This window comes from Mucor velutinosus, assembly GCF_035048745.1.
Source record: "Mucor velutinosus strain NIH1002 chromosome Unknown tig00001553, whole genome shotgun sequence".
In the NCBI taxonomy this organism is placed as follows: domain Eukaryota; kingdom Fungi; phylum Mucoromycota; class Mucoromycetes; order Mucorales; family Mucoraceae; genus Mucor; species Mucor velutinosus.
Window position 1 is genome coordinate 527,406 of NW_027041930.1, and position 17,297 is coordinate 544,702.

General features: G+C 39.2%; 7 protein-coding genes across 7 annotated transcripts; 4 read left to right on the forward strand and 3 right to left on the reverse strand.

The window, feature by feature from the left end:
• Nucleotides 1-383: 383 nt before the first annotated feature.
• Nucleotides 384-2,010, reverse strand: ATC70_007519 (Guanine nucleotide-binding protein subunit gamma; the record flags this gene model as incomplete). Its single annotated transcript, XM_064826778.1, has 4 exons — nt 384-1,264; nt 1,319-1,744; nt 1,803-1,939; nt 2,003-2,010. The coding sequence occupies 4 exons, from the start codon at nt 2,008-2,010 to the stop codon at nt 384-386; spliced, it is 1,452 nt and encodes a 483-aa protein (XP_064675835.1).
• Nucleotides 2,011-4,688: 2,678 nt separating this feature from the next.
• On the reverse strand, nt 4,689-5,210 carry ATC70_007520 (uncharacterized protein; the record flags this gene model as incomplete). The annotated part of the gene is made up of 1 exon (XM_064826779.1): nt 4,689-5,210. The coding sequence occupies one exon, from the start codon at nt 5,208-5,210 to the stop codon at nt 4,689-4,691; it is 522 nt and encodes a 173-aa protein (XP_064675836.1).
• A 1,646-nt stretch (nt 5,211-6,856) lies between these two features.
• On the forward strand, nt 6,857-8,236 carry VAC7_3 (Vacuolar inheritance and morphology protein; the record flags this gene model as incomplete). Its single annotated transcript, XM_064826780.1, has 3 exons — nt 6,857-6,971; nt 7,030-7,088; nt 7,148-8,236. The coding sequence occupies 3 exons, from the start codon at nt 6,857-6,859 to the stop codon at nt 8,234-8,236; spliced, it is 1,263 nt and encodes a 420-aa protein (XP_064675837.1).
• A 1,483-nt stretch (nt 8,237-9,719) lies between these two features.
• ATC70_007522 (uncharacterized protein) lies at nt 9,720-11,533 on the forward strand (the record flags this gene model as incomplete). Its single annotated transcript, XM_064826781.1, has 7 exons — nt 9,720-9,754; nt 9,808-9,929; nt 9,985-10,032; nt 10,089-10,290; nt 10,348-10,491; nt 10,546-11,217; nt 11,275-11,533. 7 exons carry the CDS (start codon nt 9,720-9,722, stop codon nt 11,531-11,533), a joined length of 1,482 nt encoding a protein of 493 aa, XP_064675838.1.
• Nucleotides 11,534-11,581: 48 nt separating this feature from the next.
• ATC70_007523 (uncharacterized protein) lies at nt 11,582-13,002 on the reverse strand (the record flags this gene model as incomplete). Its single annotated transcript, XM_064826782.1, has 6 exons — nt 11,582-11,872; nt 11,929-12,397; nt 12,452-12,549; nt 12,605-12,724; nt 12,783-12,913; nt 12,981-13,002. The coding sequence occupies 6 exons, from the start codon at nt 13,000-13,002 to the stop codon at nt 11,582-11,584; spliced, it is 1,131 nt and encodes a 376-aa protein (XP_064675839.1).
• Nucleotides 13,003-13,258: 256 nt separating this feature from the next.
• ATC70_007524 (uncharacterized protein) lies at nt 13,259-13,929 on the forward strand (the record flags this gene model as incomplete). Its single annotated transcript, XM_064826783.1, has 5 exons — nt 13,259-13,334; nt 13,399-13,501; nt 13,567-13,644; nt 13,696-13,791; nt 13,851-13,929. The coding sequence occupies 5 exons, from the start codon at nt 13,259-13,261 to the stop codon at nt 13,927-13,929; spliced, it is 432 nt and encodes a 143-aa protein (XP_064675840.1).
• Nucleotides 13,930-16,067: 2,138 nt separating this feature from the next.
• On the forward strand, nt 16,068-17,048 carry CDC24_2 (Guanine nucleotide exchange factor for Cdc42p; the record flags this gene model as incomplete). Its single annotated transcript, XM_064826784.1, has 1 exon — nt 16,068-17,048. The coding sequence occupies one exon, from the start codon at nt 16,068-16,070 to the stop codon at nt 17,046-17,048; it is 981 nt and encodes a 326-aa protein (XP_064675841.1).
• Nucleotides 17,049-17,297: the final 249 nt, after the last annotated feature.

The following is a 17,297-nucleotide window of genomic DNA, read 5'->3' on the forward strand; positions in this document are numbered from 1 at the left end:
AAAATCCAAAACTTTTGGATCCATGGGTGACACCAACATGCTGTAACAAGTAATTTTTGAGCTTTATGGAACTAGTGCTTGATGATTATAAAGCAGCTGTGGTAGTGGTGGTGGTGGTCTCGCTCTATGATTTAGCGAAAAGGTAGACTGGTAAACAAAAAAGATATGACGCCTGAATGATTGATAATGGCGATGTAATGATGATGTTTGATCCGGATGGGAATCTGTCCGCTATTAAGCTTAGACCATAACATGGCTCTTCATCTGATTTTGAATCAGTCCCTTGGGCTCAGACCAATGAATGTCTTTGTCAAGGGTAAATTTGTATGAAATAGTATGAATTTTATTAGTATTTACATTTGAACAACATGAGAATGGATTTCTTAAGCATCATAAGTAGAAGCAGATACAGTGCCACCCTTACCAGTCCAGTTAGTATGGACATGTTTACCAGGACTGGATAAGAGTTCATAAGTGTGAGCACCGAAGTAATCACGTTGAGCTTGGAGAAGGTTGGCAGGGAGCATTTCATGGCGTAGACCATCATAAAAGTTCAAGGCAGTGGAGAGAGCTGGTGTAGGAATACCTTGACCCACAGCAAACGCAATGACTTCTCTCCATGCACTTTGGGCAGTAGAAGTAGCTTCTTGGAAGAAGGGATCAAACAGCAAGTTTTCAAGGCTCTTGTCATTTGTGTAAGCATCCTTGATCTTGCCCAAAAAGACTGAACGAATGATACAGCCTCCACGCCACATCAAAGCAATACCGGCAAAGTTCAAGTTCCAGTTGTAATCCTTACCAGCTTGGCGCATCAACATGAAACCTTGAGCATATGAAACAATCTTGGCGGCATAAAGAGCTTCACCGAGGGCATGAAGGAATTTGGTCTTGTCGCCAGTGAAATTGCCCTTCTTGGGACCACTCAAGATCTTGGAAGCACGCGTACGCTCGCCCTTGAGAGCAGAGAGGCAACGAGAATAGACAGCTTCACCAATCAAGGTAACAGGGATACCACGGTCAAGCGAGTCGATACCGGTCCATTTACCAGTACCTTTTTGGCCGGCAGTATCAAGAATCTTTTCAACAAGAGGCTTGCCATCGGTGTCCTTGAAACGAAGGATGTCGCGAGTGATCTCAATCAAGAAAGAATCGAGTTTACCCTTATTCCATTCATCAAATACATTGGCCATTTCATCTTCAGAAAGACCGAGACCTTCCTTCATGACTTGATAGATTTCGCAAATCAACTGCATATCACCATACTCTGCCCAAAATGTCAAGTCATGAAACACATTTACCTAGCAAATGATTAACTTACCAATACCGTTGTGTACCATCTTCACATAATGGCCAGCACCAGATTCACCAACCCAATCACAACATGGAGCACCGTCAGGCGCTTTGGCAGCAATAGCTTGGAAGATGGGCTTAATGATGGGCCAAGCAGCGGGATTACCGCCAGGCATCAAGGAAGGGCCATAACGAGCACCTTCCTCGCCGCCAGAGACACCAGAGCCAACAAAGAGAATACCCTTTTCTTCCAACTCTTTGGCACGACGAATGGAATCGGGGAAATGAGAGTTACCACCATCAATGATAACATCGCCCTTCTCCAAGTAGGGTAATAATTGTTCGATGAAGGAATCAACAGGAGCACCAGCCTTGACCAACATCATGACTTTTCTGGGGCGCTTCAACTTGGAGCAAAGCTCTTGAATGGAATGAGCACCAACAACCTTGGTACCTAATCGGTAGCGCATGAATATACCATACATACAATGAAAATTGTGCTGACATGTTACCTTTAGCTTCGTTTGCCAAAAAGTGATCCACCTTTTCATGAGTACGGTTGTATGCGCAAACAGTGAAGCCATGATCATTCATGTTCAAGATTAAGTTTTGGCCCATCACAGCCAATCCAATGAGACCGATATCAGCACTACGTATGCATGAAACGATCAGTAATCAAGATACATTTCAATGCTGGAATTAGCCGACTTACATTGTCATTTTATATAATAGATTGAATTAAGTTTATGTGAAGAAACTAAAAAAAAAAAAAAAAAAGATGTATGAAATGTGGATTACCTCAAAGCCATGTACTTATACATTTGGTATTTGGGGGGGGGGTATGATTATAGTGCCATATGATGTAAGCAGAGCTATCTTACCTCACCCATGAACCCGGCGGAACATGAGAGAGAGACATTTCATGAGTTTCAAATGATTTGTAAGGCTATATACGTATATAGATATATACTGTAATGGTCTCTTTCTGCCATGAGCTCGATGCGACGTAACAATTTACATAGCAGGCATACATGCAATTGATGTGTGGGGGTATTTTCGTTTCCATCAATCTTTAGACATGTTTATTTAATTCGGGCCATTCGCTTTGAGTATATCTATAATTAAACCCTTGATATACACTTACAATGCTAAGCGGAGAGGTCATTTTTTTTTGTTTCATCTGCGGCTTCTTTCGCAGTAAGAGATGGCTTTTATTTAGGCATCAATCACTCAGGAATAGAGTTGGCGTCTATGCTTGTGTTACTTGAAATCGACTGTTGCATGAAATTTTGTTGGCACTCAGACCTTGACCTCTTGATATTTGCTGACTCTAATTATAATGTAGCAGAACATCCGGACATGATATGATACTGTTATAGCCTTTTGATAACACAAATATCTACAGGCATTCAGAAAGAATGGCGATTGGAATCGTTAAAAAAAGACTTACAAATGAACGGGTTGATTGATTTCCAAACCGCTTACATAATAAGTTTCAGTCTCATCACAAAAACAAATTGTGTATATTCTGGTCGTGCTGGCCGGGTGCTGACCTTTTCCCTAGCTACTATGTAACTTGTGTTTGAATGACACTTATCATCGTAGTTTTTGTATTCATTCGCAAAAGTATTTGCTTTTGCCATAGAAACAAATTTTGATCTATACCCCTGAACGGAGTCAAAATGTCAAACTGTCATTTCCTTTGACGATTTACTCTATTGCTCAGCTCTAAATGCTATTCACCAATTTTCAGATCAAGGCGCTCTAATTATTGAATTAGGCAGCTTACTCGCTGATCCATACTTTCAAATAAAAAAGAAGTGGATTTACGAAACATTTGATTAAGACGTGCTCCTTGCTTTTGAGTTACTAACATAACGATGATTGAAGTTACATTGGAATAGCTTATTATTTTGTAATGTATTCAAGGAACTTAAAAGCATGACTCAAACAATCAAGACAAGGCGGTGCGGCTAATTGGTTTGATCCATTCATCTCAATAAATACGAATGTTATCATTGCTCAATTTTACTCATAAAATGTAGTAGAGGACAATACAAAGTACTTGATAGCAAATAAGCATTCCTTGAATGTCTTGCTCAATGCTATTAAACCAATGTTTAAAAATGCAATCTATAATCAATGGCTGAAACGTCTACATATTAATCTAGACTTAATAAAATCGTTATGCACTGCATTCTGAGACAGGATCTCTGTAAGGATTAAGTCAAAAAAAAAATACAAGGCTGCTGATTCCCTTAAAAGATGAAGTTCACTTGATAGCGCGATAATGTACCTCTAACTTATCACAGATATGCATGAATGTGCTTTTGCAAATAAAACCTGCCTATTTAGTGATATTATCACCGAGAAAAATAAGCTAGTACGTGGCGTAAATAGGTGAATGGTTTTCATACAAACAGCATTTTGTTTTTAATAAATAAACAACGTTGGGCGTCCAAAGAAACAAGAAGCAATGTACCACAACATATTGTGATGCAGATCAGCAAGGTCAAACAGTGTTATACTTTATTGTTATGCTATTCTCATTATCATTCAAATATACTTGTAAGCAAAGAGCCGTGTTTTTTGTATCATATCATAGGATGAGCTGATGATTGATTGATTTTCTGTATATCTTTACTTCTTTGCAGACTTGGGATTTTCAGGTGAGTTGGACCAATTGCTTGCCTATTGAAACCAATGTCAGTAAGAATAAGATTCGCCATTGTTGAAAGCAGTCTATAGATGCTTACAGCCTTCTTGAAAGCCTAGACAATCATGTTGCATATTAGAACATGCTTATTAGCAATGAAATCAGATCAACTTACATCCTTGTGTGCCATGCCTGGATTATCTCTCTTGACTTTCGCAATCTCAGTCTTGGAATGAAGGTTATTACACTATAGCCTAATCCCTCTCTCTCTTTCTCTCTTTCTCTCTTTGATATACATACCTTGATGAAAGAGTTGTAGGCAGAAACCTTTCTTGTACCTTTCCACAGCGTCAATTAGCTTGCTACATGGCCAGCAGACGCGTACTCTTACAAACCTTTCTTTGCAATCTTTTCTTTGGCCATCTTGATTGAGACAAGTTGTTTGTTAGAAAGAGAAAAAGGATGAAAAAGAAAAAGACTGATTTTCCAACCTTTAAAATGGAAATACACAGTTTTGTATGGAACCAATACAAAGCACTTCTATACAAATCGACAAATACATCACATGATCGCCTTTATACCTGTTTTCCAGCATATGATTGATTCCAATGACTGAAATGCACCATACACACCACTGCCATCCAGTGCGAAATTAGCTCTCATTTGCACACATCCTCACTCGTTAAAACGATACGGTAGTCGAGTCGCTACTGCTCCCACTCTTTATTTATAACACGATAAATCAAGATTGAACTAACAAGCTCTTCAATCCCACGATGGCCTTCTTTGAACTTTGCTTATCTTGTACGATACACAAAATTAAAACCGTAATAGACACATCTCCTAGTAGATACACTTTGCTTTCATCACTGCTTTCTTTTTGGATCTCCTTGAATGCTGCTACAATATTTTTGTAATCATCCTCCTTCAAAAACTCGTCTATTGATTTGATCTTGAGTTCTTCTCCTACCAATTCCTTAGGGATGAGCTTGAGTTGATGTAATTCCTCTGCTGTGATGGGCAACTGAGCCTTTTTGATGTCTGCATTTATCCATTCAAATGGTTCGTCTGATTCTGATGTGAGATAAACGTCCCCAGAAGCTGTTGTCAACAAATCTTTGGCCTTTTCCACTGCGGAAAACACGCTTGGTTTGGGTCCTGTAGCTGCTTTCTTTGTTGGTGCTGTTTCTTTGGGTGGTCCAGGGTTGATGGCTGGATTGTTCAACATGGCCATATAGCTATTATCTCCTTCTGATGCTGACATGATTGTTTTCCTGATAAAAATTGCATGCAAATGTGATTTCCCGTTTATTTATACCAGATACGTGACCGTTGGACTTGTTGATTGAAGCTACATCATTGTGAGATCAGACATTTATGCAAGTTGGATATAGCCCCAGACTTGTCCCAATGTATGAAGAACACTTTGAATGATATCCTAGAAAGTGCAGCCACTGTCATAAAGAATTGTCGTTGCGAACGAAAGTTTTTTGTATAGTAAAACGTTGGGGCTTTACAGTCAAAGAATTTGCATATGATGTAACTCATTGGGATTAGCAAACTCAGGTACGTACCAATCTCCTCTTGACAGCATTGCAAAGGCAAGATTGAAAATTCGCAAAATAACCCAATGAGTTCATCAATGATTCAACTTGCTCAGCATCTGCTCTATGTTAACACTGAATAAAAGCATTCAAATTCAAATTTAGTATAGTTCCCATTGACAATCTAATATCATTATATACAGTATACGAGTGTTTTTTGCTTTGGATGGCTCTCTTCCTTCGTATCGTTTCGGTAAGAACCAGCCTGCGCAGCTGCAGCTCGCGCTGCCAATTAACCTTGCGTATCTTATCAAAATACTGCTACTTTCTTGATGATCCTCTACTTACACATGAAAACCCCTCATATTATCTATGGATCTGATTCTCGTGACGTTCCTCATTTGTATAATCGTAGGGACTCCATATACGGGCAAGTAACAGACAGATATTATCACTTTTTGGTCAACAGTGTGCCTAATACTGCAAAACCTGAGTGCATTTGAGCTGAATTTTCTAGCGTTCAAGGCCGTTTTAGATCATCAAAATAGCACCAAACAATTGCTTTCATCTGGCAGTTACTTATTGCCACTATTGCTCAACTTTTTGGGCCAAAAAAAAACATGGCCAGAAATCGACCAAAAAGCATGAGGTACCCCTCATGGTTTTCATCAAAAATCAAACGATCGCGTTTTTCACCTTGAAAATGAAGGCTTTTCCTATGGTATATATTAACTCAAAATGATGCTATTGATCCAAAGCAACCCCTGAAACTTTGTTTGTGCGACCTTCATATTCTAAATCTCGACATTTTGGCCAAAAACCTCATCTCATATTTTTTGAAATTGCTCAATAAGTTCATTCAAAACATTTATTTTACTTGGCACCATTGGAAGCGCCTTGAAAAGTACTCCAAGAATGTATTAGGAAGCGTAGGATGATCATCACAATTTATATAGTCGAATGACATACAATAGATTAAAGAAGTCGAAAAAAGACAAAATCTGTCCAATCTTGAGAAGAAAAAAAATGTCTGAGTTTGAATCGATTTAGCGTGCGGCACTGGTGCTGGCTTACCCAAATGCCTTTCTGACGATGACAATGATGATTGTGGGTGCACAATGAGTCTTATAACGAGCTCTTTGGTCGCTTATAACGAGCTCTTTGGTCGCATTCATTGATCAATAATGGCGGTAAAATACTTTGATGTCAATTGAAAGAAACCACTCTCTTTAGCAACGTATGATGGATTGCAGTGTTGGCAATTATTTCATTGTGATAAAGACTCCATAAAATGCAGAATATATAAAGCCCTTGCGTTTTTTCCTATCCTAAATGGAACTTACAACAGCATTTGCAAGACCCTACCATGAAGTTTGACCCTATAACTGTTAGCCGCGACATTGTAATGAATTGCATTACTGCTTTCCAGTACTTACTCCTGTTTCTCTTGCCGTTCAGCGAATTGATCCGTAGAATGCGAGGTATGATACAAAGCTGCCAAGAAAGACGTGGATTCATTGACTGACGCATTTCTAACAGCTCAAGGGATTGAAAATTTCAAACTTGCAGCCAGATTAGAAAGCTTTGAAAGAAATGTAGTATGTGTTTGCTTCGAAATGTATTTAATATACTGTACTTACGATTGCATTTATTTCAGACAGCACTTTTATCAAACAGAATCAACAACAACAGCCAAGACAAAAATGGCGCCAACAACACAAAGACTGATCCTAGTACAAGCGACACCAACACTGACATCTCTAACGCCAGTATCGACAATAGTAATGCCAGAACCAGTGTCATTACTTGCAACAGCAATATTCCCTCCACTTCATCTAAAGCTATACCGCCACAGCCTAGCTCAGTTTCAACAGCACCCAAAGATGGTACATCAAGCATCAAGCAATTATTTTCTGATTCCTTGACTGACTATGTTAAACGCCTTCATATGCAATTAAATGAAACTGCATTGGACTTATCTGACACTATTGGTGATCTACAAGAAGTTAATCAAACAATGAAAGCCGAAATTGCTGCATTGAAGAGCCAGTTGGAGGAACAAAGAAGCAAAACAAACAAGACTCATAACTTGATGGCAAGTCGTCTCGAGATTTTGGAACGCTACATTCAAAGCGGTGCAAAACTTGAGGATCAGAGGAAACAAGAGAGCCAGCAAGTCCGAGTATTGTCTCAAAGAAACACCGATTTAATCAACCAAAGAATCGACACAGTCGAAGAACAGCTCATTATATCATTCAAAGAATTTGAAGAAAGAAGAAACAGGGAACTCCAATCTTTTATTGGCAATTCCAAATCTTTGAACAAGCTCTGTGATGACTTCAAGATGAGATTAAACGAACAAGCTCAGGTTGTAGCAGATCACGACAGGGAAATAGCCATGAACACTGAGACGATTCGAAACACCTTTTCTTCTAAAGCGTTGGCTAATCTTGGAAAGGGTGTTCGTGATGCATTGGATATGTGTGAAAGTAAGCTTTTCAAGGTGGAAGAAGATCAGAAAACGCTGCAGGCTATGCTGGAGGAAACAAGCGACAAATTCAAGGTGGCCAATGACACAGTAACGAGCATGAAGACGAAATTTCATGCTCTGAATAAGGACATTAGAGCTGAAATGGCCGATGTGAATGAAAGACTAGGCAGATTGTCACAGAATATATTCAATAATGCGACTCAGCTTGGCTTTGAGTTTGATTTCCAAAACCCCCCAAGGCAATCCAACCAATGACGAGCCTCCCCAACAGACAGGAAATGAAGAAGACAAGACTTTTTAATGACTTTATATGTCAGTTTAATAAATACATTTCTTGGAGAGCATTCTGTGGTTCGAATGTATGAAATACCATATATGATGATAGCCGAATTGTTATTACTGACCTGAAATATTAACAGACCATCTAAATTCATGAGCTACTTTAGTATGAATAGTGCATGTAAATCCGCACTGGAGTGAGTATTTTGCAGCAACCAAGTGTATAGGTCAGTAAAGATAGTCATTACTCTAAGCTATAGTACTTTTTCGATTCGCGATTCCCTTTCTATGGGCCCCTAAAAGTATCAATGACCTCCATTGTTATAAACAAGGCGTTGATCTTGCAAGCAACAAAAATTTGATTGAATTACCGCTCAACATATCGTCTTTCATTTGTTAATTTTACAACATTTTGGACTCGATTCAACCTATTTTTCCAAATTCGACTATGAAAGTTGTGCAAATTATGCTATGCTTCTTTAAGCTTTCTTAAAGTACTTTTAAACGCACATCTAATGGTGCTGATTATAAGAAATAATTTGACTGAAAGTGTCAAGCAATATTTGAAAATATGAATTGAGGTTTTGGCCCAAAATGTCAAGATTTTACATCTAAAGGTCTCGCAAACAAAGTTTCAGGGGTTGCTATAGATTGATAGAAACATTTTGATTCAATATATACTATAGTAGAAGTCTTCATTTTTGAGGTCAAAAACACGGTCGTTTGATTTTTGGCAAAAATTATGAGGGGTACCTCATAGTTTTCAGTCGATTCTTGATGATCCTCAAAACGTTGAACAAAGGTGCCACACAGCTACTGCTAAACGAAAGTAATTGTTTGGCGCTATTCTGGCGGTATAAAACCGTCTGTACCACGAGAAATCAGTGCTCCAATGCATCCAGATCTTGCTGTATTTTGCATTATTTTGAGTTAGTAAGAGGCATTGCAAGTATGCCATCTGCTTATTTACGAATTGTTTCCATGGACGCGGACATAGAGCATCTCAGGATGGCCAAATCCGCAATTACAGGTCGTTTACGTAGATTAAAATCTGATGGTGAAAGATTAGAATGGGAAAATAACAGATTTGAAGTGTATATCATTCACGCCGTGATTCAGATGACAAAGATGGTTTGCTTGAGAAAGTATCTTATACGGTCTGGATAAACCATTATCGTGTGAATAATATGCTATGGCTTGGCTTTCTCACATAGGACACAAGCTATAATACATGCAGAAAATACAGTGCATATAGACCTATTACATAACATCTTTTTGACCTACATTTGGACGTATTTGCATTGATCAATACAAAGTTGCCCCTTAAAAAAATGGCCAAAAAATGATTACTGTAATAGAAATAATGTATCACAAGAGCCGATGGTTATTTAAGTGGTGTGGCTTTATGCGCATTTACGTATTTTTGTTTCTTTACACTCTATTTACATCAACACAAACAATGAGTCAACCTACAGTAGCAATCATTGGTAGCGGGTAAATAGACACTTGATATAACGGTTTGTGTTGGAATTGACATGCGCAAGTAGGTTCAGTGGTCTTACAGCAGCTATTCAACTCAAGAAGAAATTGGGCATCATTGCGCAAATCTATGAAGGAACAAAGGATATCGGAGGGACATGGAATTACAACACTTATCCCGGATGTGCTTGTAAGGTGAATCTTGCCTTGTGTTTCTTTGAAAACTAATGCATCCGCCAATATAGGTGATATTCCCAGCCATCTGTATTCGTTTAGTTTTGAGCTAAATCCAAGTAATGTAAACTGTCTACAAGTTGCTGATTAGATAGCTAATGGTTGAGCACGCTAGATTGGAGTAAAAAATACAGCCCACAGAAAGAAATCCATGAATACATGCAAAGTGTAGCCAGAAAGCACAATGTGTATCAACAAACTCAATTTGAAACTAAGGTGATCCGTGCAAGTTGGATTGACAGCAAGAGGAAATGGGAACTGGAATTGCATCAACCCACAGCGCACAAGGAGAACCAGATCAAATACTTTGATTTTGTGTAAGCTTAAGGCTATAAACCGCGTACAGCTTGGCTCTAAACAATGCTTTATCGCAGATTTGGGTGTATCGGTGGATTAAGAGTGCCAAATATCCCCAAGCAATTCCAAGCTTTCGAGGGAAAGATCATTCACTCTGCTTACTGGGACAATGATTTTGATTTCAACGATAAAACAGTCGCTGTCATTGGCAGTGGCACAAGGTAATCAACGTAAAGAAAATTTGCCATATGGCCATCTAATCTTTATTCTGCCAGTGCAATTCAAATAGTCCCCAATTTGGCGCCCAGGGTTAATCATTTGCATAGTTTTCAACGAACACCGACTTGGGTAGGCCCAAGAGACCAGTTTGAGTTTTCTAGTTTCATGAAATTCATATTCGCCTACGTTCCTTTGGTCATGCTCATCTACCGCTCCTATCTCTTTTACATCCGTGATTTCAATTTCAGTGCTTGGGGAAACGTCAATTCCAAGCGAGCCAAGCTTCTACGAGATGGTATCACGATGCACATGACACATGTACTCAAGTCAAACAACCGCCCAGATCTTATAGACAAGCTTATTCCAAGTTTCCCAGTGGGATGCAAGCGAATTGGCATCTCTGACGATTATGTGCAATCGTTGTGTGCAGAGAATGTCACTGTCAATACGAGCACCATTACAAAGATCCAAGGTAGAACAATCACCACTGCAGATGGCACTGAAACAGAGGTAGATGTTTTGTGCCTTGCTACTGGCTTTGATGTCGATGGATTCTTGGGTGAGCTACAAGTCAATGGCAGAGATGGCATCAATTTGAACAAGCTGTGGGATGATCATACTGCCAAGACATACAAGACATTGACTGTGCATGGCTTTCCAAATTACTTTACATTACTCGGCCCTGGATCTGCTCTCGGCCATAACTCGGTTGTTACCATCATTGAAAGGTGAGTACAACAAATATATAGAATACAACCATGTGCTGATTCCTCCTATACTGATAGTCAAATTGATTATTGCATCGAAATGATGAGCTACATGATCAAGAACCACATCAAAAGCTTAGATCCCACTGAAAAGGCCCAAGAGGCGTTTTCCAATGATTTGCAGTCTCGGTTTAAAGGCACAGTCTGGCGCGGTGGTTGTGATTCCTGGTATATTAACAAGCATGGTGACATTCAGACATTGTGGCCATCCACAGTTACTAGTTTTATAAAGATGCTTAAGCATACAGATTACGACGCCAACTACATTAAAAACTAGGAATAAAGCTTTGATGATGTATGTACAAGAGTATTTATCTATGTTGAACTATGCCATATGACCACGACTACTACGACCACTGCTACCTGCAGTAAATGGCGAAGGGGGAATAACTGCAGAAGCTGGATGACTACTCGATCCTTCATTGCTGGGTGCTGGCGTGCTCAACATAATTTCGACAGCTCTATTAAGATTGTTGTGTGCTGATGAAAGTGCTCTAGTAATTGTCTCTCGTGGGTGATCTGGGAACATGGCGAGCAAAACTCGTGTGTGCTCAGGTGAGGGCGGCTCCAGTTCTGATCCTGCCACATCTCTGCCAGTGATTGTATCCAAGTATTCCTAATGTGAAAGAACCTCTAGCATCTGGCATGCAGTTGCAGCTAACCAATACTTACCCTCACTGATGATGTTCCTTCTGTTGCTGCTGCTGAGGCAGATGCTGTGTCTGATCGATCGCTCGCACTGGTAGCCGTTGTCCCTCTCCTGTTTCTCAGTCCAGCTGTCATTATGTTTTCCACTGGCGAAATGCCTGTTACAATGGGTCGCTGACTGGGTGTTGTAGCAGCTGAACGTGCAATCGGTGGCGATACCAAGTAAGGCTTTATGAATCGAATCGTTAATTTCTGTATCCAGGCCGGAAACCGCCACTGTTTGATATTTCCAATGTCTGTTCTGTACAAGGCTCCCGATAAAATACCACAAACTGCAGGTATTAACGTTTTGAACGATTGCGAGAATGCCACTTGAAGCGCCAAAACATACAAAAACAGCTTGTTGCTCATGACAATGCCAAAGACTCGAAATCGATAGGTTACTGGAATAATTCGATGATATTGGTAAAGAGCCGAGAACATCAACGCATAGCTACGAACGAGGTTATCATGCATACTCGGGTTCAACAGCAATCAAGTTACATACGGTCCACCAGGGATGCTCTTTAATCCAAGCTGTGCTCCAACAACAAGTGCTCCTAATTCCAGTAACGTTGATATCACTACGGATATAAAGAGAAAGGCCTACTTTTTGCATCAATACATCGTCTCTGAATTGCCTACCGCTCATTAAACATACGGTATATTTTGAGCTTCCATACTGTCTTTCTATCACTCTCAATGTATATAGCAGTAATGAGCCGAAAAACACATCGCCTGAGCTTCCAAATGCTATTTGTGATGTCAATAATCTCCAGAACTGCATCATAAAGCAAGCTGTTATGTGTCTGGAAACAAATGAAACTCCTTATTCATACCTGGTGGTGAACAGTGATGTGTGGAATAAGCTGTAGATAAAAGTACTGTTTGACGTTCATGATGGCGGCCAAGATGGAGCAAATGCCAACAAACAGCACCAAGAATTTGGTTACTGGTACGTTGTAAAAGCCTATGAATATCATGCAGCCAAATATTAAGCACATTTCCTGATGATTGACTGATAAAGAGAACCATACCTGCTGGTCCAGTTTCCTGCATTTCTTTATATATAGTTTATAAAGCGAGTGAATATATATATAAAGATGGTATATCAAGTAAATCAAGAGATACAAAAGACAAATAGCTCGAGACTTTACTACAATCTCTGAGCCAGAGTCTCACCAATTACGACGCAATTTCAACAACCAGTATTTTGCTTGTCACGGCTGAAAGGATCCTCATCAACACCTCTTCTTTCCATCATTGTCTGTTTTAATTTTTCTTTTGCTATTTACACATTATAAATTCAACCAAAATGGCCTCAAAGAAAAGACATATGATCCGTGGAGGCACTGACCAAGAGGATGCATCTAATCTCAAGCTGGGAGAAGGTAGCATCATTTGAGAAGCATATTGATTTTACAGCACATTTTAATCCATGTCATGATTTCGTAGAATTTGATGGAGCTCAATGTTTGTATATTTCAGAAGTTAGAATCATTCTCGAAGCACAAGAAGACTCAAAAGAAAATGGAACAGACACCAGACCTCGAACAAAGTAATACCATGGCAAAGATGATATGGCTCCAAATGTCAATACTGATGATGCGAGTTTATGTTTAGCGTCATGGCAAAAACCTTGGATTATGTTCGCGCCTTCAGTAGATTTAGCAACATTGAATCTGTGCGTGAAGTCAGACAGTAAGTTGTTTGAGGCATGTCAGTTAGAGTAGATGATTAAGCTATGGACAGAGTTCTCGCAAAAGAAAACCTGGCACAATTCGAAGTAGCACAGATCGCTAATCTGTGCTGTGAAGATGCAGAGGAGGCTAAAGCGCTAATTCCAAGGTAAGGAGATTTGGAGGAGAGATGGCAATCCAAAACGAATATGTAATGACATTGTGTAGCTTGGAGAACAAAGTAGAGGTCCCTGAGTTGCAGGAAATGTTGAGTCAAATGTTGACAATCAAAAAGTTTCAGGGTTAACATATGTTGTAATTGTATTGATGCCAACTATGAAATAAAATGTGTAAATGGTTTTTTAAAGAAAACGGCGGCCTGATTTAGTGGGGACTATCGATGAAGTGAATATGCCTTGGTGCAATTGAATTGATTTACTGGGGATTGAGGGTCTACTCCAAGTACTCTTTGCAACCTTAAGATGAAGGATTACAGATACGTTCACCATAGATGTATGCTATTCAGTCAATATATAAGCTGAAGGCCAGCCATGCTGTACCAGTTTGATTCAAGCCAATAATCACTATATAGATTGTAAAACATTCAAAAAAAAAAGTAGACAAACAAAATCATATCCTTTCAGAATTTACAGAATTGAGTACTGTACAAGTTGAATAAATCACCGGCAAAGCCGGCATTGGGAAAAGGTTTGGAGCACATACACCCAGAACGTAGCGCATCTAATTCAGCATTTGGTAACATTGATCTATGAGGCAGTTTTACGATAGCGAAGTGAAGGTAAAAAAAAAAAAAAAAAAAAAAAAAAAAAAAAAAAAAAAAAAAAACCATGGCAACTAAGCATCTAACCCAACATTTGGTAATACTAATCTTAATAAGGATTTTACCGTAGCGAAGCGAATGTGCAAAACCGTAGTATTTAAGCAGCAAATTTAGTTTTTCATTTCCATTATTATCAAGCATACCAACAGCATAACACATCAAAATTTGCATGAAATAGCTTTTCCAAAATCAATATGCCTCCTATTCGAATTAGAAGTTCCACAGGCTGCAGAACTGCCCTTCCAGGAGATTTCGGCTATCAAAGATGTGATTTATGTCGTTAAATAAACTCTATAAAGCAATACATAACCGAACTTGACAGCTTTTAAGCCTTCATATCTTGACATATAGACCTTTATGAGCCACCGGAATGACGGCAAACAATTGTTCTTGAGTAGTAGTAACTTCTTGACACCTTTACTCAACTTTTTGAAGACCCAAAAAACATGGCCAAAAATCGACCAAAAAGCATGAGGGATACCTCATGGCTTTCATCAAAAATCAAACGATCGTGATTTTCACCTTGAAATTCGAGACTTTGACTATGGTATATATCAAATCAAAATGTTTCTCTCGATCCAAAGCAACCTCTGAAACCGTTTTTATGAGGCTTTCATATGCAAAATTTGGCTCTTTTCGCTAAAAATCTCATTTCAAATTTTATTAGATTGCTCAGTAAGTTTAGTCAAAGTATTTATTACAATTAGTACTATTGGAAGCGCCTTGAAAAGTACTTCAAGAATGTATTAGGAAGCGTCGGGTGATCAGCACAGTTTATATAGTCGAATATCAGGAAATAGATTATAAAAGTCGAAAAAGGACAAAATCTATCCAATCTTGAACAGAAAAAATAAACTGAAATTCAATTGATTTTAGTGGGCGGCGCTGCTGCAGGCTGGCCCAGATGCCTTTCTGATGATGATAATGATGGCTGTGATGCTGATCAAATGGGGATCATGGAGTTGAAAGGACAATTACTCATCCTGAACACTTTTTTTTTTCTTGGGAGTCTTTCTTTATAAAGGCGTCTTTTGTAATGATATCTCTCAAAAAAGTTGCTGTAGATCTTACACAAGTCCTGTATTTACTTATGGCCAGCTTTATATTGCCATTTCAAGAGCAACATCAGCGAATGGATAGCTCCTCCTCTTGACTTTGATACAGTATAGCCTTTTTTTTTCACTATTAATTGATCGTTTAAAATCTGCTGGATACGCCAGATTTTTATCATCTCTGATATGGAATGTCTTCACACTGTCATCGAGCGTAGCTAGATTGATCGGCTAGTATAAATTATCCTACACTAGATTATTGCTTTCGATTCCATCTTGATCAATCATTCATACCATCGCAAACATTTGAAACAAAAACGCATATGATGCCGTTTTGATTGAAGAACCCAATTAAGCTTTATCAAATACCTTGTACTTGAGCTCACTATTGGCATGGCAATACTACACATCTAAATGCAGATCAAGCTATCAATGCGCTCATTCAAAAAGTGGAATACTGTCAAAATTTAAAGCACCAGGGTGTCCTACGGTTTTTTCCTGTTCTTGCTTTTCACTTTTTTTTGTTACATTATTTGTTAGTCTACGATCAGTATGGAAAAGTCATTCGCTAATCTACTGCGACACTCTCGCTTAGCATCTTATGATCGCACATTAGAACAAGTATACACTTCACCAAAACGTTATAGAAAGATTGGCGACTGGGGTTTGAAGCGCAATTTGCCCACAGTGATTCGCACCAAAAATGTCACTATTGGAGCACTGGATACAGCCGAACATCAAACACCATGGGAATCAGGCGATGGAAAAGTGTTGTTTATCAAACGCTGGAAGGAGAACTTTCCCAATTCCAAGAAGCCTTCACCTCGTCCTGAAGAGATTCAACATAATGCAGCTACTATGACCCCTGCTGAATTTCAACGTTTATTGAAGCGTTCAGAAAAGTACAAAGCAAAGGAATTCCAAGAGAAGCTCAAAAACAAAGAACTGATCCCTGAGCAAGTGTTTGATTACCTTCAAGTCAATTTTGCAACTGATACAAGCGAAACGACTGGAAACAATGTTGGAGGTGGCGTTGTAGGTCCTACTTACTCAGATCATCAAGTGGGCTGGGATTATCCAGTACAAGGCCGTATCTTGAACATGGATAGAATGGGCCATTCTGTCGGTATTGGTGGTGTGGTGGCTACTCTGAACAAGCGTAGTGCCCTTGGACTTCGCAACAGTGGTGACAGAAGAGTACAGACATTCTTTGTTCGCAAGGCAGAATTAGATGAGCAAGGTAAACCCAAGGTTGAGGTGACACTTCAGTCCAAGGGAGCTACTTCGTCCATCCCTCTTTTGAACAACTACGATTCTTTTGATTCATTTGATCACTACAACATGAAAAACAAGCATGCCAACATGACAGCTGACGAAATGATGCACCCTAATAGACACCGTCGCCATAGTCAACACCACAACAACTCACAAGGCGGATCTGCTGAAGACGACAATGTGACTCCCAACCCTGAACATACTGAATTAATGGCCCGTATTGCTGGTTTATTAGATAATAGCAAGGATACTAAATAAATAAAGAAAAAAAGCTAGATATTGTACCATAATCACGCATTTGCAGTGGTAAGAAATGCAAAAGCAAAAGAGCATCATTCTACAGTCAGTTTGCCACTACATGTCATGATGATATGCGCTTTCTTGAACACGAAAAAATCCTTTGCAGATGAGCACTGTTTGGAAAAAAAATGGCATGCTATGCCATGTCTTACATCTGGTGTAAATAGAGAGTGTATTTGAGAGTGCCTGTATCTGTGGGATAAAATC